This window comes from Sus scrofa, chromosome 15 (assembly GCF_000003025.6).
Source record: "Sus scrofa isolate TJ Tabasco breed Duroc chromosome 15, Sscrofa11.1, whole genome shotgun sequence".
NCBI lineage: Eukaryota > Metazoa > Chordata > Mammalia > Artiodactyla > Suidae > Sus > Sus scrofa.
Window position 1 is genome coordinate 68,477,636 of NC_010457.5, and position 26,513 is coordinate 68,504,148.

The window sequence follows — 26,513 nt, forward strand, 5'->3', positions numbered from 1 at the left end:
ACAGAGGTAAAAGTTTATTTAGAATGAGAAAAAAATCAAAACAAATACTTATTTGGAAACTGAGCACAAAGTCACAACATTTGGAGAAATAGCATAATATTTTTAATAGCAAAATATTTTTAATATTTTTAATAATATTTTTCTAATTCTCCCCTACATTCTTGACCTTTAATGTCAAAGATTTTAAAATATCATTTTCTGTTAAAAGTATGGAAAATTAACTCAGTCTTTATCATAATTAATTAAAATTTATTTTTTATAATCAGAGTCTAGAAAGGTTTCTTTCATCTTTATATCCTATATACAATTTCCTGAAAATTTTCTGGATTGTCTTAAAATTTAAAACTTCCGTCAAGCTTTCTGCATATATATCCTAAAAGATTTGGAAGAATTTTCTACAGGTTAACTCTAGCTCTATTCTATGCAATTGAAACATTGCTTTTTTTCCACTGATCACATACTTCCAAAACGAGGCAGATTGTGATAGCTCTGCGTATTGTGACACCACTTTAGCCCGAATGTTTGTGTTACAATGTAAGGTAAGTTTAGCAGTGGGTACTAGGCCACTGGAAACTATTCCTACTTGAAGATAAGCAAGATAGATAATAAATTATTCATATATGGAAGTGATCGTGAATCATGTAAATATGTTCCTTTAAACCCAACTTAAATGTATCTCCAACTCTATTTCCTCTTAGTTTCCACAAAATATTCAGACACACAAGTGCCCACCATCATGAAATTATCTTACTTTCACAACTTTTCCTAAAATATGTGACCATGAGAACACAGTTTTTAAAAAAATTAAAAGCTTTACTTCTTTAAGCAGTTTTAAGTTTGGGGAGATTGTGCAGAAAGTGTAGAGAGTTACCATATGCTCCTGCTCTCCTCTGCACATAATTTCCTGTATTATTAACATTTTGCATTAGCGCATTACATTTGTTACAATTGATGAACCAATATTAATTTATTATTACTAACTAAACACCATAGTAGATGTTTGGGTTTACCTTTTGTTTTGTATATTTCTGAGGGTTTTTACAAATATATAATATTACTTATCTACCATTACAATATCATACAGGATAGTTACTTCCCTACAAATGCCTTGTGCTCCACCTATTCATCTTTATCCCCACTCCCTGAACCTCTGGAATCTCTAGTATTTTTAATTGTTTCTACAGTTTTACCCTTTCCAGAATGTCATATACTAGTTAGCATCATGGAGTATATAGCTTGTTCACTGTTTCTTTCACTTAGCAGTATGCATTTAAGTTCCTCCATGCCTTTTAAAAAAATTGTTGAATGGATGTACCACAGTTATTCATTCACCTAGTAAAGGACCACTACGTTGTTTCCCATTTTTTGACAATTATAAATAAAGCTGCTATAAACAGTTGTGTGCAGGGTTTTGTGTGGACATTTGTTTTCAACTCACTGGAACAAATGTCTTGTAAATAACTTACTATTTACTATTTAGATTAGGATCTAGACACAGACCTTACACCTTTCACAAAAATGAACACTGAGTGGATCATTTACCTAAATGTAAAACAAAATTTACAATTTCTAGAAGATAACATAGGAGAAAATCTAGACGACCTTGAGTTTGATGATGACGTTTTAGGTACAATCTGTAAAAGAGACATGGATAAATTGGACTTCTTTAAAATTAAAATTTAAGAGTTCTCTTGTGGCACAGCAGGTTAAGGATCCGGAGTTGTCAATGCTGCAGCTTGGGTCACTCCTCCAGTGCAAGTTTGATCTCTGGCCTGGGAATGTCCACATGCTGCAGATGCAGCCCCCACCAAAAACAAAACAAAACAAAAGAAGTCTGCTCTATGAAATATACTATTGTAAGATAAAAAAGACAAGCCACAGACTGGGAGAATACACTTGCAAAAGATATATGATAAAGGACTGTTAAATGAAATATACAAAGAACTCTTAAAATTCAACAAGAAAATAAATAATCCAATTACAAAATAGGAAAAGAGCTGAACAGACATCTCATCAAAGAAGATATACGGATGGTAAATAAGCATATGAAAAGATGCTCAAGGAGTTCTCATCGTGGCACAGCAGAAATGAATCTGACTAGGAACCATGAGGTTTCGGGTTCGATCCCTGATCTTGCTCGGTGGGTTAAAGATCTGGCATTGCCATGTGGTGTAGGTTGCAGATGTGGTTCGGATCTGGAATGGCAGTGGCTATGGTGTAGACTGGCAGCTGTAGCTCCAATTAAACCCCTAGCCTATTCCCTCTACATGCCACAGGTGTGGCCCTATAAAGCAAAAAAAAAAAAAAAAAAAAAAAAAAAAAAAAAGGATGCTCAACATCCTATGTCATTAGGGAATTGCAAATTAAAACAATAAGATACCATTACAAATATATTAAAATGACTAAAATGCAAAACACTGACATCACCAAGTGTTGGCAAGGATGTGATTTGATACCCTCATTCTTTGGTAGTTGGAATACAAAAATGTTGCAGCCATTTTGGAAGATAGTGTAGTAGTTTCTAACAAAAGTAAACTTAAGTTTACCATGTAATCCAGCAATTACATTCATAGTTATTTGACCAAATCAGTCTTTACTTTTTAACTAGCTCTGTAAGATTCCACCTCAGCAAATTCCTTCAGCCTAGCCTTCCTCAACATGAGTTCAGCAGTGTGTCTTGGCATCCTCTTCCTATCTGAATATATTTGGATATAGTTTCAGACTGTTTATTTCAGTCTTGACTTGGCAACTTCTTAGGATGTTACTTCTGGCAATTGCCCATCAGATTCACATTCCATAAACAAAGGCAATATTCACTATACTTAGCCAGGTTCTCTGGACTTGCCAGCCAGGGCCACGGTGCTCCCTATCTTTGTCTGTTTGGGAATGGTTATCTTAACTAGTAATTGTTGGAAAACTTTTCAATTTTTAAAGTTTAGCTCTAGGAAATATTCACTGTCTAAACTTCCTCAATTCTATCTACTGAAGCTGCTGTCAAGAAAATTACCCATAAACATTAATTTCCAACTGTGATGGCTAATTTTTAGTCTTAATCTTGACTTCTTTATAGCATATAAACTGGTAACTTCCCCCTTCTTAAAAATGGTTTCTTCATGCCATTTGCAGCAACATGGATGGAACTAGAGAATCTCATACTGAGTGAAATGAGCCAGAAAGACAAAGACAAATACCATATGATATCACTTATAACTGGAATCTAATATGCAGCACAAATGAACATCTCCTCAGAAAAGAAAATCATGGACTTGGAGAAGAGACTTGTGGTTGCCTGATGGGAGGGGGAGGGAGTGGGTGGGATCGGGAGCTTGGGCTTATCAGACGCAACCTAGAATAGATTTACAAGGAGATCCTGCTGAATAGCATTGAGAACTATGTCTAGATACTCATGTTGCAACAGAAGAAAGGGTGGGGGAAAAAACTGTAACTGCAATGTATACATCTAAGGATAACCTGACCCCCTTGCTGTACAGTGGGAAAAAAAAAAAAAAAAAGGTTTCTTGTGGTTTCTTTAAAAAATTTAAAATTGTGAAATGAAGCATACACAGAGAAAAGTGCATAAAGCTTATGTAAAAAGTTTAATAAATAATTTTAAAGCAAAAACTTACATCAAGAAACAAATTTTTGGCACCCCAGAAGTTCCACATTTGTCTCTTCCCAGTCACAACTCCTATTCTTTGTGCTAGAGGCAACCAGTATTTTGAGTCTTTTTTGTATTGAGCATGCATCCTGTGTATGCATCGCAGAACAATGTAGTTTTTCTGTTTAAATCTTTATTAGGGGAATTATACTTTCTTTTCCTCAATATTATGTGAGATTCATTTAATGCGTATTGGTAGTCTTTTCATTATTGCTATATATATCCTATTGGATTTAGGGATAGTTTCAGGTATTTTGTCTTTGTACACAGTGCTGAAGTAGACATTCTTCTCTATGTCTCTTATACATGTATACATCTGCCTGCAATTCTCTAGAGTCCAAGGGAACTGCTGGGTCATAAAGTGTGGATTTTTTCAATTTCAGTAGAAAATGCCACACTGTTTCAAAATAGTTCTGCCAGTGATATTCTACCAATGGTACTGCAGGAGCAACTGGTCTACATCACATTAAGGCACTGAAGTATCAACCAATTTTGCCATTGTGGTTAGGATATAGAGATATTTCAGTATGGTTTGAATTTCCATTTCCTTGAGAGCTGATGGAGTTGAGCACCATTTCCTACATGTAGCCATTTGGATTTTTTCTTTTATTAAGTGCCTTTCAATTTTTTTACCTACTTTCCCACTGAGTTTTTATCTTTTTCTTAGGATTTACAGGATTTCTTTTTGTAAATAAAATAATATTTTATTTATATTTGTATCCCTAATACCCAGCACAATACCACTCAGTAAGTTGTTAATTTCCATAAACATTTGTTAGGTATCTGCTGTTTGGTAGGCACTGGTTCAGGTGCCCAAGATACAAAATGACCAACACATGGACCTTCTCTAGAGAAGAGTCGTAAGAAAGCTACTTATTAGTAAACAACTGCAATCAAGAGTTAGTGTACTTTGGTATATATGATTAAGCACTAGAGGATCCTAAGGGGGGAACATGTTCATCTGTATTTAGACTGAGGGGCCATGAAAAATGTTGTAGATGGCATAATCCTTGAACTGAGACTTGGGAAATGAGTTGAACATTCATTAGATAATCAGCAAAGACAAAGGCATTTCAAATACAATTGGAAGAATAAGAGCAGCATTAAGTAAAGGCAGATAAACTTGAGAACGGCTGGCATTTCAGGAATGAAAAAGCACATACTGGCTTATAACATGTATGACGGTGCATTTAGAAGCCTGTCTGGAGAAATAGGCAGATTTCAGATATTGTTGGTTTTATAGTGTACTAAAAACTTTATCCTATAGGCAACATAAAGCAATCAATGAGTTTAAAGCAGGGGAGTAATGCAGTCAGATCTGCATTTTGGGGAAGAAAAAGCCATCAGTATTCAGGATGGATGAAGTGGGACAAGATTGGAATTATAAAAGAAAATGCTAAGGAGAATGTTCTAATAGTCTTGGTGAGAAATGAGGATCCCAATTAAGACAGCAGCCCTAGAAGAGAGCATAGATTCTAGAGAGGTAAAAAAGGACCTGGTGACAGATTGGTTGGGCTTTGAAATGACGATAGATGTGCATTTACTGAGATAGATGATATGTAGAATACTTAGAGGACAAAGAAAATGGCAAGTTCCATGGTCATGAGTTTGACATGCCTATGGGAGGATGTCCATGTGAATATTTCTAATGGATGGATATATAAGTCTACAATCTAAGAGAGACGTGTGATATAAGATATATATGTGTGTGTGTGTGTGTGTGTAACTATACCTATACATACATACACACACATATGTAGTAGTTGAAATCAGGAGGTCAAAGAATCCTGGAGATTTCAATCTTGAATGAGTAAATAGAAGAAAAGCCAGTAAAGGAAACTAACATGAGCAAAACAAAGGAGAAGGACCAAGACAAAGTTAAATCATAGAGGAAAGAGTGGCCAATGGTATCAAGTGTCACAGACAGAAACAGAGCTGAAAAAACTGCACAGGATTTGGCATTGCTAGGAACTTGGTGAAACCTGTTTTATTAGATGTAGGGATTATTTCACACACTTAACAGTGAAGGGAAGAGAACTGGTGAGCTAAGTGGTTTGTTGAGTGTAGGAAGAAAATAGAACAAAATATTTTTAATGAAAAAAGTATAATTATAAATTATGGGAGATTAACACAGATTATTATGATAGTTAATAAATTAATGATGATTATATAATGTAGTATAACCAAATAATTAATATTGTAGATGTTTGTAATAGACCTGTGATATGCTTAAATTGGTGTAATACCAAGATGCAGTGCCAAGCCCCAAGCTTTACACATCATAAATACTCAAAAACTATTTGCTGAATTGAATTGGATTGGGTTTCCATTAACATATAATCATCTTCTTTGCCTTTGAATAAAGTAGGATTTAATTTGTGTATTTACTTCTGATGAAGGTCATCGGACACTATTTATTGGAGTTCATGTTCCCCTGGGAGGAAGAAAAAGCCATCGACGTCACAGGCATCGTGGTCATAAACACAGAAAGAGAGACCGAGAGAGAGATTCAGGATTAGAGGATGGAAGGGAGTCACCTTCTTTTGGTAAGACTCTTTCTCTTTGTTTTAATTAAACTTTTGATTATAATATTATATTTGTACAATCCATAATTAGAAGTAATATCTCATAGTTATAAAATTGTTTATATCTTATAAAAAGATGTTGGGCAGGTTGGAAAGAAGTGGGAGAGAGAATGCTTAATCTTTATTTTTCTCTTGTGCATCTGTTTTGTGAAGGTGAGAAATGGCTTGGATTTGTGATTGAGGAAATATGCTTAAGTAGTAGAACTTGGATGTATTAACTCTTTTTTTCTATTACTCAATGAATTTATTACATTTATGGTTGTACAATAGTCATCACAATCCAATTTTATAGAATCTCCATCCCACACCCCCAGTGCATCCCTCCACCTCCCGAACTGTCTCCTTTAGAGAACATAAGTTTTTCAAAGTCTGTGAGTCAGTATTTGTTCTGCAAAGAAGTTCATTGTGTCCTTTTTTTCAGATTCCACATGTCAGTGAAAGCATTTGATGTTGGTATCTCATTGTCTGACTGACCTCACTTAGCATGATAATTTCTAGGTCTATTCATGTTGCTAAAAATGCCATTATTTCTTTCCTTTTAATGGCTGAGTAATAGTCCATTGTGTTTATGTACCACATCTACTTGATCCACTCCTCCGTCAATGGGCATTTAGGTTGTTTCCATGTCTTGGCTATTGAAAAGAGTACTGCAATGAACACTGGAGTACATGTGTCTTTTTGAGTCATGGTTTTCTCTGGATAGATGCCCAGGAGTGGGATTGCTGGATCAAATGGTGTTCTATTTTGAGTTTTCTGAGGAATATCCATACTGTTTTCCACAGTGGTTGCACCAATTTACAATCCCACCAACAGTGTAATAGGGTTCCTTTTTCTCTACACCCTCTCCAGCACTTATTGTTTATAGATATTTTGATGATGGCCATTCTGGCTGGTGTAAGATGGTACCTCACATGGTTTTGATTTGCATTTATCTAATAATGAGTGATGTTGAACATCTTTTCATGTGTTTTTTGGCCATCCGTATGTCTCCTTTGGAGAATCATCTGTTTAGATCTTCTGAATATTTTTGTTTGATGGGGTTTGTTTGTTTGTTTGTTTGTTTTTTGGTATTGAGCGGTAGGAGGTGTTTATAAATTTTGCAGATGAATCCCTTGTCAGTTGCTTCATTGGCAAATATTTTCTCCCATTCTGTGGATTGTCTGTGTGTTTTGTTTAGGGTTTCCTTTGCTGTGCAGAAACTTTTATGTTTAATTTAGTCCCACTTGTTTATTTTTGTTTTTACTGTCATTACTCTAAGAGGTGGATCTGATAAAATGTTGCTGTCGTTTATGTCAGAGAGTGTTTGGCCTATGTTTTCCCCTAAGAGTTTTATAGCATCTGGTCTTATATCTAGGTCTTTAATCCATTTGGAGTTAATTTTTGTGTATGGTGTTAGGGAGTGTTCTAATTTCATTCTTTTCCATGTCGCTGTCTGGTTTTCCCAGCACCACTCATTGAAGGGGCTGTCTTTTCTCCATTGTATATTCTTGCCTCCTTTGTCATAGATGAGTTGGCTGTAGGTGCGTGGGTTTAATTCTGGACTTTCTATCCTGTTCCTCTGATCTATATTTCTGTCTTTGTGCTGGTACCATATGGTTCTGATGACTTTTGCTTTGTAGTATAGTCTGAAGTCAGGGAGCCTGATTTTTCCAGATGCATTTTTCTTTCTCAGGATGGCTTTGGCTATTCTGGGTCTTTTGTGCTTCCAAACAAACTTTAAGATATTTTGTTTGAGTTCTGTGAAAAATGTTCTTAGTAATTTGATAGGGATTGCATTGAATCTGTTGACTGCCTTGGGTAGTATAGTCATTTTGATAATATTGACTCTTCTAATCCAAGAGCATGGTATGTCTTTCCATCGATTTGTGCCATCTTTGATTTCTTTCGTCAGTGTCTTAGAGTTCTCAGGATGCAGGACTTTTGTCTCTTTAGGTAGGTTTAGTCCTAGGTATTTTACTCTTTTGGATGCAACGGTAAGTGGGATTGCTTCCCTAATTTCACTTTCTGATCTTCCATTGTTAGTATATAGAAATACCATCAATTTCTGTGTATTAATTTTGTATCCCGTGACTTTGCCAAATTCATGGATGAACTCTAACAGTTTTCTGGTAGAGTTTTTAGGATTCTCTTCGTATAGTATCATGTCATCTGCAAATAGGGATTGTTTTACTTCTTCCTCTCCAATTTGGATTCCTTTTATTTCTTTTGCTTCTCTGATTGCCATGGCTAGGACTTCCAAAACTATGTTGAATGGCAGTGGCGAGAGCAGACATCCTTGTCTTGTTCCTGATCTCAGTGGGAATTCTTTCAGCTTTTCACCATTGAGAATGACGTTAGCTGTGGGTTTGTCATATATGGCCTTTATTATGTTGAGGTCGGTTTTTATCAGAAATGGGTGTTGGATTTTGTCAAAGGCTTTTTCTGCATCTATTGAGAGCATCATATGGTTTTTACTCTTCAGTTTGTTAATGGGGTGTATCACACGGATTGATTTTTGGATGTTGAAGAAGCCTTGCCTCCCTGGGGTAAATCCTACTTGATCATTGATGTGCAATCCTTTTTAATGTATTGTTGGATTTGGTTTGCAAGTATTTTGTTGAGGGTTTTTGCATGTATGTTCATTGGTGATATTGGCCTGTAATTTTCTTTTTTTGTGGTATCTTTTTCTGGTTTTGGTATGAGGGTGACGGTGGCCTCATGGAATGAATTTGGGAGTGTTCCATCGTCTGCAATTTCAGGGAGTAGTTTCATAAGGATAGGTGTTAGCTCATCTCTAAATGCTTGATAGAATTCGCCTGTGAAGTCATCTAGACCTGGACTTTTGTTTGTTGGAAGTTCTTTAATTACAGTTTCAATTTCAGTACTTGTGACTGGTCCATTCATCTTTTCTATGTCATTTTGGTTTAGTCTTTGAAGATTGTACTTTTCTAAGTATTTGTCCATTTCTTCTATGTTTTCCATTTTATTGGCATATAGTTGCATATTATAGTCTCTTATGATCCTTTGTATTTCTGTGACATCTGTTGTTACTTCTCCTTTTTTCATTTCTAATCTTATTGATTTGAATCCTCTCTTTTTTTCTAGAGAAGTCTGGCTAAGGGTTTATTGATTTTGTTGATCTTTTCAAAGAACCAACTTTTCATTTCATTGATCTTTTCTGTGGTTTTCTTCTTTTCTATTTCATTGATTTCTGCTCTGATCTTTATGATTTCTTTCCATCTACTAACTTTAGGTCTTATCTGTTCTTCTCTCTTGAGCTGCCTGAGATGTAAAGTTAGCTTGTTTATTTGAGTTTTTCTTGTTTCCTGAGGTGGGCTTGTATTGCTATAAACTTTCCTCTTAGAAATGATTTTTCTGCATTCCATAGGTTTTGTAGTGTCATAACTTTGTTGTCATTTGCTTCTAGGTATTTTTAAATTTCCTCTTTGATTTCTTTCAGTGATCCATTGGTTGTTTAGTAGCATGTTGTTTGGTCTGCATGTATTTGTGTTTTTTGCAGTTTTTTTTCTTGTTGCTGATTTCCAGTCATATAGTGTTGTGGTTGGAAAAGATGCTTGATATGATTTCAGTTTTCAAGGTTTGGTTTTTAGCCCATGATGTGATCAATGGGCTAAAATGTTCTGTGTGCACTTGAGAAGAAAGTGTATTCTGTTGCTTTTGGGTGGAATGTCCTTTAAGTATCTATTAGGTCCATCTGGTCTAATGTTTCATTCAGAGCCTGTGTTTCCTTATTGATTTTCTTTCTGGATGGTCTGTCCATTGCTGTAAGTGGGCGTTAAAGTTCCCCACTATTATTGTGTTATTGTTTCTTCTTTTAAGGTCGTTAGCAGTTGCCTTATATATTGTGGTGAACCCAAGTTGGGTCTGTAAATATTTAAAATTGTTATATCTTCTTCTTGGATTGATCCTTTGATCATTAGGTAGTGACCTTCCTTGTCCCTTAAAATATTCATTTTAAAGACTATTTTGTCTGATATAAGTATTGCTACTCCAGTTTCTTTTGATTCCTATTTGCATGGAGTATTTTCTTCCATCTCTCACTTTCAATTTGTATATGTCCCTAGAAGTGAACTGGGTCTCTTGAAGACAGTGTATATATGGTCTTGTTTTGTATTCATTCAGCCAGTCTATGTCTTTTGGTTGGGGCATTTAGTCCATTAACTTTTAAGGTAATTATTGATATATATGTTCTTATTGTCATTTTATTACTTGTTTTGGATTTGTTTTTGTTGCTCTTTTTCTTCGCTTCCTCTCGTCTCCTCATGTGGTTTGAGGACTATTTTAAGTGTTGTATTTGAGTTGATATATATTTGATGGTGTATCAATTGTATATTTTTGGTTTGCAGTTATTCTGAAGTTTTGATATGAGTCTATATATATATATGAGTATACATATATATATATATGAGATTATTTTAAGTTGTTGGTCTCTTAATTGCAAGTGCACCTCCAGTGTCCTGCATTTGTACCCTCCTCTTCCCACGATTTCTGATTTTGGTGGCATAATTGTGTGTGGATGTTTTCATATCTTTACTGAATATATACCTTTACTGGTGAGCCTTGTCATTTGTGGAATTTTTGTTTCTGGTTGCAGCCTTTTCTTTTCTGCCTAGAGACGTTCCTTTAGAATTTGTTGTAAAGCTGGTTTAGTGTTGCTGAATTCTCTTAGCTTTTGCTTATCTGTAAAGCTTTTGATTTCTCCTTCAAATCTGAATGAGAGCCTTGCTGGGTAAAATAATCTTGCTTGGAGGTATTTTCCTTTCATCACGTTAAGTATATCATGCCACTCCCTTCTGGCCTGCAGAGTTTCTGCTGAAAAATCTGCCGATAACCTTATCGGGATTCCCTTGTATGTTCTTTGTTTCTTTTCCCTAGCTGCTTTCAGTATTTTCTCTTTGTCTTTAATTTTGGTCCATTTGATTAATATGTGTCTCGGGGTATTCCTCCCTGGGTTTCTTTTATATGCTACTCATTGCACTTCCTGGATTTGAGTGAGTGGTTCCTTTCCCATGTTAAGGAACTTTTTGGCTATTATCTCTTTGAATATTTTTTCTGTCTCCTTCTCTCTCTCTTCTCCTTCTGGCACCCCTATAATACGGATGGTGGTGCGTTTAACGTTGTCCCAGAGTTCTCTGAGACTCTTCATTTGTTTTCAATCTTTTTTCTCTTTTCTGTTCTGTATCCATAATTTCCACTAATCTGTCCTCCTCCTCACTTATTTGTTCTTCTGCCTCTTGTACTCTGCTGTTGGCTGCTTCTAATGGATTTTTTATTTCAGTTACTGTATTTTACATCTCTTCTTGCTTAAGTGTTATATCATGTATCTCTTTGCTCAGTGTTTCCTGTAAATTATCCATCTTGGCTTCCAGTTTATTTCCAATGTCTTGCATCATCTTCAGCATCAACAGTCTAAAGTCTTTTTCCTGGAGGCTGAGAATCTCCTGATCACTTAGCCATTTTTTCTGGGGTTTTTTCTTTCTCCCTCGTCTGAGTTATAGTTCTCTGTCTTTTCATTTTTATGGGTTTTTGGTGTGGTGACCTTTTTGCTGACAACAGAGTTGTAGCCTCTCTTGCTTTGGGTGTCTGCCCCCCTTGTGGTTGAAGTTGGTATTGGGGCTTGCTGTAGGCTTCCTGATGGGAGGGACTGATGCCTGCTCCCTGATAGGTGGGGCTGATTCCTATCCCTCTGGTGGGTGGGGCTTTGTCTCTGGGTGAGATTAGAGGCAGCTGTGTGCCTGGAGGGTCTTTAGGCAGGCTGTTTAAGGATGGAGGGGCTCTGATCCCACCTGGATTGTTGTTTGGCCTGGGATTTCTCAGTGCTGATGGGTGGGGCCAGGTTTTCCCAAAATGGCCACCTCCAGAGAAAGGTACACTGATGAATATTCCCAAGAGCTTTGCCTCCAATGCCCTTCCCCCACAACAAACCACATTCACCCCCTGTTTTCCCAGGAGATCCACCAAGAACTGCAGTTGGGTCCAACCGAGATTCCTGTGGAGCCTTTGCTTTGCCCTGGGACCCAGTGCATGTGAAAGTCTGTGTGTGCCTTTCAAGAATGGGGTCTCCATTTCCCCCAGTCCTGTGGAGCTCCTGCACACAAGCCCCACTGGCCTTCAATGCCAGATGCCCCAGGGGCTCTTTCTCCCAGTGCCAGATACCCACACGTGGGAGTTTGATGTGGGGCTCAGAGCTCTCACTCCTGTGGGTGAGTCTCTGTGAACCAGTTAGTTTCCAGTTTGTGGGGCTTCCCACCCAGGAGGTGCAGGGTTGTGTATATTACATAATCGTCCCTCCTACCTCTTGATGTGGCCTCCTCTTTGTCTTCTGGAGTAGGGTATCTTTTTGAAAGTTTCCAGTCCATTTGGTTGAAGATTGCTCAGCATTTGGTTGTAATTTTGTTGTTTTTAGGAGAGAAGCTGAGCTCCAGTCCTTCTATTCTGCCATCTTAATCCCTTCTCCAATCATCACATTCTTATACAAATATTTGTGTTTAAGTGCAGTAACAAAAGTAGGTCGAACTTTATTTGTGGGCATTAAAATTTTTTGTATAATCAAAGTATCATCACCATAATCATATGGCCAAAAGCTGGGTCTATCTTTGGACTCTCTTAGAAATTAGATTACAACCATGGGACCTGGTGCATTAGACCCAGCCATTGCAGGCCTGTGACATGAGCATAATTGCTGTGGCTACAGTAACACCTGCTCACTTTTCCCTGGATGCAGCATTAACAAAACCAGTTTCATCACAACACTGCCTTAATGTGACAGCGTCATGAAATAAAGTGTGATTCTGCTCATATTTTTTATATATTGGAGTGCCAAAATTTCTTTCTTTCTTTTTTTTTTTTTTTGTCTTTTCTGGGGCCACTCCTGCGCTGCATATGGAGGTTCCCAGGCTAGGGGTCGAATCGGAGCTGTAGCCACCCGCCTGCACCAGAGCCACAGCAACGCCGGATCCGAGCCGTGTCTGCGACCTACACCACAGCTCACGGCAACGCCAGATCGTTAACCCACTGAGCAAGGGCAGGGATTGAACCCGCAGCCTCATAGTTCCTAGTTGGTTTTGGTAACCACTGCGCCACGACGGGAACTCCGACAAAATTTCTTAAGTTCCAAAATTTAGCATTGGCTTCTTCTTAAATAAAGGGACACAGAAAACCTCCTATAATCAATCAAGCTTTAAAGACATAAACTTAAAATATGAAAAAGCTATAGAGACTACAAACTTCTCTGCAACACTTAGCAAGCCAGATATTAAATAAAGAAATGGCTGTAGTTTTGGTTTATTCATTTTCCTTTTTGTATGGTACTCATTTGTTTGTGTATACCATGCGTTCTTCTATAGTGGACATTTAGATCATTTATTTTTTGGAGGTACTATGAAGAATGGTGCTGTGAACATTTTAGTACATATCTTTTGGTGTACATATGCATTTCTCATACATAGGAGTGACATAATTGATTTCTGAGTCATAGTGTAGTGTATTTTTAACTTTAGTAGATAACGCCAAACATTCTTCCAAAGTACAGTTCATATTTACCCTCTTGCCAACAAGTGTGAGAACATATGTTTTTTATATTCTAACACTTGACAATTTCATTCTTTTAGCATTAACCATCTGATAAGTGGCATAATTGTATGTCATTATCCTAATTTGCATTTCTTGATTACCAATGAGGTTGTGCAACTTTGCATCTGCTTTTTGGCCACTTGGATAGCCTCTTCTATGAAGTGCCTATTCAAGCCTATGCTTTTTTAAAAAGTTGGATTGTTTTTCTTTTTGATTTGTAGAAGTTCTTTATATATTATGGATACGTCTTTTGTTGATTTTTCATGTTTAAAATATCTTTTCACATTTGTGGCTTATTTTTTCACTCTTTCAATGATGTCTTTTGATATATCTGCAGATTCTAGAAGAGGCTACTAAGGACTGAGACCCTTATTCTCTAGTGCAACTTTCTTTATGCTGTAATTTAGTCCATTATATATATTTACTAAATGTAGAATGAATCTTTATATTAATCTATCATAGTCTTAGCTATGATTTGTATTACAATGATCTATGTTTTAAGTGGCTATCTTGAAAATTAATAAAATATCTATCACTATAAGAGAAATATTTATGCTTAGAAAATTCTGATTTTGATATTACTGTAATTTACATGATTTATGCCATACAGTTTTCAGTTGCATAAACATTAAAAAAGTCATTGAATAGCATTTTGAATATTTGCTGTATTGAGACATAATCTGTGTCTTTTTAACACATTAAAAGTGTGTTGATAGGATAGGATGATTATAAAAAGACTTTTGTGAGCATAACCTAATACCTATAAAATCATTTCTACTCTAAAGAATGAAAAATCAGATACAGGGAGCCATATGTTATTTAAAACCCAAATAAAATACCTCTTGTGATGGAATTCCCTTATGACACAGTGGGTTAAGGAACTGGTGTTGTCACTCCTGTGGCTCTGGTCACTGCTATGGTGTGGGTTTGATCCCTGGCCTGGAAACTTCCACATACTACAGATGTGGCAAAAAAACAAAAACAAAAACAAAAACAAAACAAAAACAACAAAAAACCAAAAAAACCCACTTCTTGTGAATAGATTATCCTACTTTAATAAATTGTTATTTTCTATACTATTATCATTGTGACTTAGGTAAGTTTATTTTTTTTTTGGACCAGCTACAACAACCAACTACAAAGTTAACAGGCTGTCAAGAAGAATTTCATTTGACTCTGGTGAAATTGGGTTTAGTATGTATTACTATCACCCAGATATTACACTTTTAGAGAAAAGATAATATTAACTTATTTCATATAAGTTAGATCACAAATGAATATGTTGCACTGCAATTTTCTTACGTACATTTCATATTTATGAGAATTCATCAGTCTCACTTCAAAGTCAACATTCATGTTACATCTAGGACATTGGCATCTTCTGAAGGTGTAGTTAAGCAGAGATTTGTCTATTGAATTAATTCTTATTCATTTTCCTATAAAATTTAGTTTGACAAATTTCTTAAAATATTTGATAATAAAACTAAATCTCATAAGAGTTCCCATAGTGGCTCAATGGTAATGAGCATCCATGAGGATGTGGGTTTAATCTCTGGCCTTGTTCAGTGGGTTAAGAATCTGGCATTGGAGTCCAGATATAAGTGATATCATATGGTATTTGTCTTTTTCTTTCTGACTTACTTCACTCAGTATGAGAGTCTCTAGTTCCATCCATGTTGCTGCAAATGGCATTATTTTGTTCTTTTTTATGGCTGAGTAGTATTCCATTGTGTATACATGCCACATCTTCCTAATCCAATCATCTGTTGATGGACATTTGGTAATGGGAGAAAAAAGAATGTATACATGTATGTGTAACTGGATCACCATGCTGTACAGTAGAAAAAAAATTGTATTGGGGAAATAACAATAAAAAAAGGAAGTAAAATCACAAGCTAATTTGCAGAAAAAAAATCTTGCATTCCTGTGAGCTGTGGTGTAGGTTGCAGACGTGGCTCGGATCTGGCATTTCTTTGGCTGTGGTGTATGCCTACAGCTGCAGCTCCAATTTGACCCTGGCCTGGGAAGTTCCATATACCACAGGCATAGCCCTAAAAAAACAGAAAACAAAAGAGAACAACTAAATCTCATATATTAACATTCTAAAAAAAAGAAATGCTTTGCTAATTCCTAAAGAAAGTATGCTATATAAAAGTAGTTTGTTTTTCCCTCTTATAATTTCTTGACTATATATATAGTTAGATTTTATATATATATATATATGTATGTATATATATATATAATATGTATAATAATATCTAAGGTATAGTGGTACATATTGGTGGGAACAGTTAAACATTTTAAAAACTGAGATGCCCTGTATTTTAATACTTTATTTTTTGGAGGAGTTTTAGGTTTACATCAAAATTGACAGGAAGTTTAAGGTATTCCCTATATATACCCTCTTGCCCACCCCCACACATGTATAGCCTCTCTCATTATTAACATCACTCACCATATGGTACATTTTTACTGAGGATGGACCCACATAGACACATCATAATCATTCCCAAACCCATAGTACACCTTAGGGCTCACTCCTGGTGTTTTATGTTCTATGAGTTTGGACAAGTGTATAATGACATATATCTGTCACTTTTAATGTCCTACAGAGTGTTTTATTTTGTTGTTGTTGTTATTTGCAATTTTTATTTATTTATTTATTTTTTTGTCTTTTTGCCTTTTCCAGGGCCGCTCCTGCGGCATATGGAGGTTCCCAGGCTAGGGGTCTAATCGGAGCTGTGGCCACCCGCCTACAGCAGAGCCAGAGCAACACGGGATCCTAGCCATGTCTGCAACCTATACCACAGCTCATGGCATCACCGAATCCTTAACCCACTGAGCAAGGCCAGCGATTGAACCTGCAACCTCATGGTTCCTAGTCAGGTTCATTAACCACTGTGCCACAACGGGAACTCCCATTATTTGCAATTTTATAATGATTTTTATTTTTTTCCATTATAGCTGGTTTACAGTGTTCTGTCAAATTTCTACTGTACAGCGAGGTGACCCAGTCACACATATATGTGTACATTCTTTTTTCTCACATTATCATGCTCCATCATAACTGACTAGATATAGTTGTCATTGCTATACAGTAGGATCTCATAGCTTCTCCATTTCAAATTCAATATTTTGCATCATGCAGAGTATTTTAATGTCCTAAAAATCCTGTTCTTAGCCTTTTCACCCCCTCACTCCCAGCAACCATTGATCCTTTTACTCTCTCCATAGTTTTCCAGAATGTCACATAGTTGAAATCATATAGTATGTAGCCTTTTCAGATCAGCTTCTTTCACATACTAATACACTTCTAAGATTCCTTCATGTCTGGATAGCTCATTTCTTTTTTAGCACTTAATAATATTTTATTGTCTGGATGAATCAAGTGTATTTATTAGTTCACCTATTGAAAGACATCTTGGTTTCTTCCAAGTTTTGGAAGTTATGAATATAAACATAGGTTTTGGCAATTATGCTATAAATTTCTGTGTGCATGGTTTTCTTTATGGGCATAAGTTTCAACTCTTTGGGTAAATATCAAGGAGAGAAATTACTAGATCATAAGGTAAAAGTATGTTTAGTTTTGTAAGAAACTGCTAAGCTGCCTTCCAAAGTGGCTGTACCATTTTTCACTCCCAACAGTGGTGAATGAGAGTTCCTGTTGCTTCACATCCTTGCCAGCATAGGTGTTGGTCAGTGTTCTGGATTTTGGGCATTTAAATAGGTTCATACTGGTATTTCATTGTTTTAATCTTCATTTTCCTGCTTACATGTCATGTGAAGCATCTTTTCATATGCTTATTTTCCATCTGTATATCTTTGGTGAGTTGTCTTAAAATCGTTGGCCCATTTTTTTATTAGGTTGTTGGTTTTATTACTGTTGTGTTCTAAGAGGTCTTTGCTTATTTTGCATAACTGTACTTTATTAGGTCTATCTTTTTCAAATCTGTGGCTTGTCTTCTAATTCTCTTGACATTGTCCTTCACAAAGCACAAGTTTTCAATTTAAATGAAGTCCAGCTTATTTCTTTGATGGATAGTGTGTCTGGTATTATATCTAAAAAGGCACCACCATACCCAAGATCATCTAGTTTTCTCCCATGTTGTTTTCTGGGTGGTTATATATTTACATTTTACATTTAGATCTATGATCCATTTTGAAAAAAGTATAAGGTCTCTGTCCAGATTAATGTTTCTGCATATGGATGTGAAATTGTTCCAGCACCATTTATTGTAGAGACTTTGTTCCCCTTTAGTACCTTTGTTTCTTTGTCAAAAATCAGTTGACTGTATTCATGGGAGTCTATTTCTTGGCTCTCTATTCTGTTCCATTGATCTAGTTGTCTGTTCTTTTGCCAATATCACACTACCGTGATTGTCAGAGTGCTGTAGTAAGTATATTGAAGTTGGGTGGTGTTAGTTCTCCAACTTTGTTCTACTTCTTCAATATTACTTTGGCTATTCTGAGTCTTTTGCCTTTCTATATAAACTTTAAAATCAGTTTGTTGATGTCCATAAATTAATGTGCTAGAATTTTAATTGTTATTGCTTTGGATCTATAGATCAAGTTGGAAAGAACTGACATCTTGATAATACATAGAATCCTTATCCATGAACATGGATGCCCTTCCTCTTTCATTATTTTTATTGTGTTTCAAGACTGATATCAGTGTCCTTTCAACTAGGTTATTGTTGAGACATAGAAGAAATATTATATGAAAATTCTTGACCCATAGAAGATGTTGATAAATTTAAAAATCTGTTTTGACTTTTTATTTTATCTTATAATCTTACCATAGTCAACTACTATTTCAATGAAAAAAAGTTTAAAGGACTCATTTATGGATATAAAAGAACTATGGTCATTTTTAAGAATCTTGTAACTTTCATATTGAATGTTGTACTGCTCGTGGGATTTAATTATAAATAGTTTTATCTTGCACCATCCCTTTGTATTTATTCCTAAATGAAAACTGTTATTTTGCTCCTGAATGAAAAGTTTGGTGGGTTCTCCAGCTTTTCTAGTCATTCTTCAGTAACTTAAAGTCTTCTAATCAGTAATTAAAATATTTAGTCTCATGTAATAGTGACCACTTTGAATTTGCTTTAACCACAAGGTCTTTTATTCCCCTCTCTTCCACAGGCATGATGTGCTCCAGTCGAGGACAAAGACTATAGTTGATTTTTTCCCCTCTTACCATGAACTTCTTCTTCTAGATATGCCATCATAATCCTAACTCTAGTTTCTAATCCCTTTAGATATGGAGCATAGGAAATGAAAAGAACCAAGGGGAATAGAGCAGGAAATTCTTAGTTAACTAGTAGTACTACAAGCTGATGTTACAATGGACTATTACTCTGCGTTAAAAAGGATAAGTTATTGATACATTCAGAGACATAGATAAATCTCAAAATCTTAAAGGCAAAGTCATTACGCTAAGGGAATGACTACGGTCTCAAAAAGCTATACACCATGTTTTCACTAACATCGTATTTTGGAAAAGGCAAAACTATAGCAACAAAGGAGTTCCCGTCATGGCTCAGAGAAAACGAATTTGACTAGCATTCATGAGGACACAGGTTTGATCCCTGGGCTCGCTCAGTGGGTTAAGGATCTGACGTTGCTGTGAGCTGTGGTGTAGATCATAGACGTGGCTCAGATCCCATGTTGCTATGGTGGTGGCATAGGCCAGTGGCTACAGCTTCAATTTGACCCCTAGCCTGGGAACCTCCACATGCCGCAAGTGTGGTCCTAAAAAGACAAAAAAAAAAAAAATACCTATAGCAATGGGGACCAGATTAGTTGTTGCCAGGGGTTAGGGAAGCAACAGTGATGTGACTGCAAAGAAGCATCATAAGAGAGTTCTTCGGTGAATTATATCGAGCACAATTTTAGTATAAGTGAATTTTATCATAGTCTACGCTCCTATTACTTTTAAATATAGCATCTATAATGAGAGAAAATGTGTGTGTATTAAAGACATGTAGAGATAATTTCCATGATGGTATAAGTAGTCCAAAATAATCATCACATTTGATTTCATGTTTGATAATATAGATACATTATATATTTACATTTTATGTATTTATGATCTTACATTATATTTGACTTAATGTAATGCTAAATTTAGTCTTAATTTCCCAAGTCTACTCTGGATGAGTGCTGCTATGGGGGGCAGAGGATCAGTGAGTGTTGAAGGCGGTGACCAGGACATTTGAAGCTCCGAGTCGTGTTAATGCTTGTTCATGTCTGTGATTTCCGTAGACACTCCATCACAGCGGGTACAGTTTATTCTTGGAACTGAGGATGATGATGAGGAACACATTCCTCACGACCTTTTCACTGAACTGGATGAGATTTGCTGGCGTGAAGGTGAGGATGCTGAGTGGAGAGAAACAGCCAGGTGAGGATTTTTTTTGTTGAAGTATGAAGGTATATTGAAGAATTTTCGTGCTATTAGAAAAAGAGATTTCTAATGCCACAATTTTGCCAACATCCATCAGTGCTGCTGATTTCTGAAATTGCTCATCTGGCCTGGGCATATCCTATAATGGGATGTGGGTCAGAATGAAATCTGAAGGCTGTAATTATAGTAAACAGTGATGCAGAACCAGCAACAGCTGCAGTCTTAAAGATAAACAGTAGCATAATTTGTGTGTCATCAGGAAAACAATAGAAATCTAACAGTAATTTATTTCTATCTTTTCAAGTGCTAGCTTGTACCCCAACTAGTGATATTATATGATAATTTGAGTGTGGGACTTTTCAAAAGAAAGGGCAAACATTATAAAAAACTCAAGGTGTAGTCCTGGATTTATGTGCTATTTGTTGAGGGTAAGAATATTTAGTAATGTGTTTCTAGGAATACGCACATTTAAACCTAGTGGTTTTTTAAAAATAACTTAAAAATTACTTTTTCTGTTATTTGTAATTAATATTTCTATATTGCCATGTAATTGATGAATTGCTATAAGAGAGCAATAAATAAATATTCATTTACCTTTTATTCATCATTTCTTGCTTATTTACTCACTTATTTAACAAATAGTTATGGCATATCTATTATGTGCCAGGTGCAATGGATGTAGAACTACAACAAAAATCTTAGATTTGCCTTTAACAATCTGACCATATGACACGGGATTTAGATAAACAAATTTGTAAATACTGTATAATGAATGCTGTGATACAAGGGTGCACAAGGCAATGTGGAACTTTTACCCACTGCTTCCCAAATTTTAATGTGTAAATACATATTACCTGGGAAAGACAGATTTGAAATGTAGATTCCGGAGGTCTCAGGTAAAAAGTCTCAGATCTTGCATTTAATGACCACCATAACTTAGCCAGTGTTAGTGTGGAATTAAATGTTTAATCATGATAATATTATAAATAATACTGACCTGGTTAATTCTTTAAAAAAATTTTTTTTTCATTTTAGTTGGTTTACAGTGTTCTGTCAATTTCTACTGTAGCAATGTGACCCAGTCTTACATACATATACATATATGTATATATATATATATATAATTTTCCTCACCTTATCCTCCATCATATTACATTACAAGTGACGAGATATAGTTCCCTGTGCTATACAGCAGGATCTCATTGCTTAGCCACTCCAAATGCAATAGTTTGCATCTATTAACCCTATACTCCCAGTCCATCCCACTCCCTCCTCCCCGCCTCCTTTGGTAACCACAAGTCTGTTCTCCAAGTCCGTGAGTTTCTATTCTGCAGAAAGGTTCATTTGCGCCGTATATTAGATTCCAGATATAAGTGATATCATACAGGTATTTTCTTTCTCTTTCTGACTTAGTTCACTTAGTATGAGGGTCTCTAGATCCATCCATGTTTCTGAAAATGGAATTATTTTGTTTGTTTTTATGGCTGTGACTTGGTTAATTCTTGTTTGATATGTTCTGAGTAGTCTTTTTTTTTTTTTTTTTTTTTTTTTTTTTTTTTAATCTTTTTCAGGGCTGCACGCGTGGCATTTGGAGGTTCCCGGGCTAGAGGTCTAATCGGAGCTACAGCTGCTGGCCTACACCACAGCCACCGGCCTACGCCACAGCCACAGCAATGCTGGATCCAAGCCGTGTCTGCGACCTACACCACAGCTCATGGCAACCCCGGATCCTTAACCCACTGAGCGAGGCCAGGGATTGAACCCTCAACCTCATGGTTCCCAGTCGGATTCGTTTCTGCTGCGCCACAGTGGGAACTCCCCTGAGTAGTCTTTATAGCTCTCTTTCATTTAAAAAATACCAAAAGTAAATAGAAGAAAATAAAAATGGTTTACACCTAGTTCATCTCTGTTAACATTTTTTTAAAAAAGAGTAAAACTAACTTTCTAATATTTAAAATTCAAAAATCATAGAAAGGTAAAAAACAAGAGTATTCCTCTACACTTGTTCACAGTACATCTCTTCAAAGGTAATCACTGTCGGTTTTATCTTGTATATCTTTTCATAAAAAATGTAGTGCCTAGGTCTCTGTGTAAATGTATGCCTTTTTTATATTTACATAAGAGGATTATGTACCACACTCATGCTTTACTTTTTTCATTTAATATATTTGGATCATTTTCTGTCTTATGAATACAGATTACTCAATCTTTTTAATCTTTTTAATGACTGTATTCCATTTAATTATGTGGATGAACTTTCATTTATTTAGCAGGTCTTGATAGGGATTTAGGTTGGTTTTTGTTTTGTTTTGTTTTTTGCTGCAAATATTGCTTCAATGATCATTCATACATATTTTGGTATTATTTTGTAGATATTTATGTAGGGTGAATTTTTTTTTTTTTTTGTCTTTTTGCTATTTCTTGGGCTGCTCCCCGGCATGTGGAGGTTCCAGGCTAGGGGTCCAATCAGAGCTGAAGCCACTGGCTTACGCCAGAGCCAGAGCAACGCGGGATCCAAGCCGTGTCTGCGACCTACACCACAGCTCATGGCAACGCTGGATCTTTAACCCACTGAGCAAGGGCAGGGACCGAACCTGCAACCCCATGGTTCCTAGTCGGATTCGTTAACCACTGCGCCACGATGGGAACTCCCCTGTAGGGTGAATTTTTAACAGTGGAATTTATGCATCAAAGAAAACTGACTTTTTAAAACTTTTATATATTGCAAAATTGTTTTCATAAAATGTTTTAGTAATGTACACTTCAATCAGCAATCTATGAAAATGCTTATTTCCCTCAAACCTTTGCCACACAAAATTGTCAAACTTCTAAATTTTTGTGCTAATTTTATAGATGTAAAATAAACTTCATTGTTTTAATCTGTATTTCTTTAATTACTAGTGAAATTGAACATCTTTTCATATGTTTTAATTTTTTTCCCGAGAACTGTTTATTTCCTTTACCTGTTTCATTTCAAGTCATTTATTTTTCATTTGCCTTTTTAAATGCCTTAAACTGTGGTGTGTTATTCTGTGTGAATTATCTTTTTAATTAAAAAATTACATAATTTCTTTCTGATGCTATTATAATATTTTAAGCATAAAACTAAATCTGAAACAAATTTTAAGATTAAGAAACATCTACCTAAAATTTTTCTTCTAACCACATCAAAACTAAGTACTACTTTCAAATACATAATGTGTGTTCCTCTTCTTTTTTTGACGCAGAAAAATAATATATGACAATATTCTCTATGAACTAGTGTAAATTTTGCTCTTTTGTGATTAGAGAGTTACTGATAACAAATTTAAAGAGCAAACCTCCTATTTAAAGCCAGAAGAATCTATCTTCAACTGGTAATAAGAAATAGGTATTCCCTGGGAGTTCCTATTGTGGCTCAGCAGGTTAAGAACCCAACATTATTGTCCATGGGTTTGATCCCTGGCTTGACCAGTCGGTTAAAGATCTGGCATTGCAGCAAGCTGTGGCATAGGTTATAGATGCTGCTCGAATCTGGCATTTCTGTGTCTGTGAGGTAGGCTGGCAGCTGTAGCTCTGATTGGACCCCTAGCCTGGGAACTTCCATATGTAGCATGTGTGGTGGTAAAAATAAATAGGATACCTGGCTGACTTGAAGGAAGGAGATATGGTGGTTATGGCAATTACACAGCTCTGGTTAGTTAGAATCTCTTTAATCAATTGCTGAGAAGTACTTTTTGGAAACATTTCTTTTATATTTCTTCACTCTCATCCTACAGAATAGAGCTGAGAAGTATGATTAGAAGCTAACACAACATTGTAAATCAACTATACGCCAATAAAGTTTTTTGAAGTGAAAAAAAGAGGAGTATGTGTTTTGGCAGGAGTAACTCCCTTATTTGTCAAATGATTGGTGATTTTTCACCTACTGGATCAAACAGTGATCTGTTCCTTTTAACCAGTAACTTCCTTGTAACTTTCCCACCCTCATAGAGCTAGGAGATAACAGAGCAATGCTAGCTCATTAGTCTGTTACAGTGGAGCAGGTAGGATTTTCTCATGCTCTAATGGATTAACTTGGGTGACATGTTTATCCTAAGCCACCAAAATGTGTTTATTTATAAAGAATGAAGGCGATGATCTGGTTACATATTAGTCTTCTCTAATGTTATTAGATAAGACCTGTGTTCTTAACCCTGCTTCTGGAAACATACACATGGTGCAGATATTTGAGGTTCAGGAAAACATTTGATGAGCAATCAAAATAGTAACAGACAAAGAAGAGGAGAGTAGATGAATTCTGGCTGAGACATGATATGCCAGGGAAGAACAGAATGTAGTTATTGAGAAATGGTGTAGCTTTTAAAGTGGTAGAAGTATTTTGCTCTGGATGCCCTAGTTCATCTAAAAGGGCTAATTCTAGTTGATTCATGACTCTATCTGATTTTTCAAATGCAATTTAATTCTAATAAATCATTAGCATAACCATTTGAAGCAATTCTTTCTTTTGATTAGTATTCCAGGAGGGATTAATATTTTTCTAATATTACTAGAAATAAAAAGGATATTTTATCAGCACACTGCACCTGTCACATAGCACATCTTGAATAATTCATGCCCACTGTTGTTGCCAAGTAAAACTTAAGCAAGTTTTAGATTTTGAAGCTAAATTTTTGAATCATAATTATTTAATAAATGTTTGTGAAAACCAGCTGTTCACTTTTAAAAACCCTAAAAGAAGCCATATGACAGCACTAATGAAATCAACACAATTACAATGTCCCGCTTATAAATAACATATCATGTTATTAATAGAAAAGTACGGAAAGATACCACAGCTGTGCAAATGTGGAGAAAACATGTTTGACTCACTGTGGTTGCCCTTTCAAAATGCTTCCCACAAATGAGCTCAGCAGAGACAAAGCAGGGGGTAGCAGTTAGGCCTCTGATACATACATGGTAATATGGAAAAGATTATTACATCAAAACAATTTTATTGATGCTGTGAAGGTATTTGATATTCAAAATTAGTAAAAGTTCAAGTCATCAAGATTTTTCAGTGCAATTTGAAGTGTGAAAATAATAAGGATTAAGAACAGTTAATGCTAATAAACTCTGTGTTTTGTTATATTTTATTTCCCCTTTCCCTTGAAATAGGCACTTTATATTTATATATGTTATTCTCCAGAACCCACCCATGTTCCTCCTTCATCCTCCATATCCTCAACTCTATCCAAAAAAGGATGTTTTCTCTTGAGAGTTCATGACTTCCCTCAAGGTTATAATTTTGGGTGATCTAGTAACTCCTTTCCTCCCTATTTGGGTAGAATCAGAGAATAAAAATTATTAGAAAATGTAAACTAAGTTAGTGGGAATAAAATAAAAAGGTAAATTCTATAGTTAAATTCTAATTTGTAAAATAATTTCATTTTGTAGATTTTTAATATGAAATTTATAGAGGAGATTTTCATGAACTTAATCCTTAAAGTATTCACGAAACACCTAGTTTACATTGTTGTTTAATAGAAAGAGATTCCAATGTGTTAATTATGGATAAAAACAGATCCAGGCATACTGAAGGAAATGAAAATAATCTCAGCAGAGTTTCAATCCACCTCTCCCCCATGGAAAGTGTCATGCAATTGGACTACAGTTACAATTTTTTTCATTGCCCATCACATCTCATTCATGACTGTGATACTCTTGTTTGCTTTGGTTTGCTATTCAAACAAATGTCAGCTGAGTTTATTTGAAAACTGGAACAAATTGAAGCACTTTAGGTCATTAATTGCAATCAGGCATTTTGTAACTGGCAGTATATGCAGTGACTACAAATCTTGAAATAGGATTTGGTGTGTAATGAGACCTGCAAATTTCTGTCTTTGGAGTATGAAATGGAATAAAAAAGCAGAAAAGAGAGATATACTTATGTATCTTTAAAATATATTCATTTAAAATCTTTTAAAGCCTTTGGCATCATTCTGTAGTTGGCGTGAAGCACCGAATCTTGAAATGTTTAGTAACTTGATATCTGTAACTTGTGGGTTCCTTTTTATGGAAAGTATCTTATGTTTCCTCCTGTAATATGCATATAACCAATGGTTATATAAAACCATCCATGCATATAACTTATATTTGGTCATCTTAATTGAACTGCTTGGAACTCCCTAGAGTCTCTATTCTTTTCTGAAAGACCAATCCCGCAAATTGAAGAAACTTATTCTAAAGGAAGGACTATACCTTTTCGATTTGTTTTTAAAATGTCTTTTCAGATAGATATGTAGATCACCAGAACAGAATAGAGAACTAA

The 26,513-nt window shown here is 35.6% G+C and overlaps 1 protein-coding gene across 1 annotated transcript in view; it reads left to right on the plus strand.

Moving 5' to 3' along the window:
• The window catches only part of SLC4A10 (solute carrier family 4 member 10), a 312,403-nt gene that overhangs the window by 135,029 nt on the left and 150,861 nt on the right, over positions 1-26,513 (plus strand). Inside the window, 2 exon segments of the mRNA XM_021075903.1 lie at positions 6,058-6,204; positions 20,083-20,221. Coding sequence (XP_020931562.1) covers positions 6,058-6,204; positions 20,083-20,221 — 286 coding nt within the window.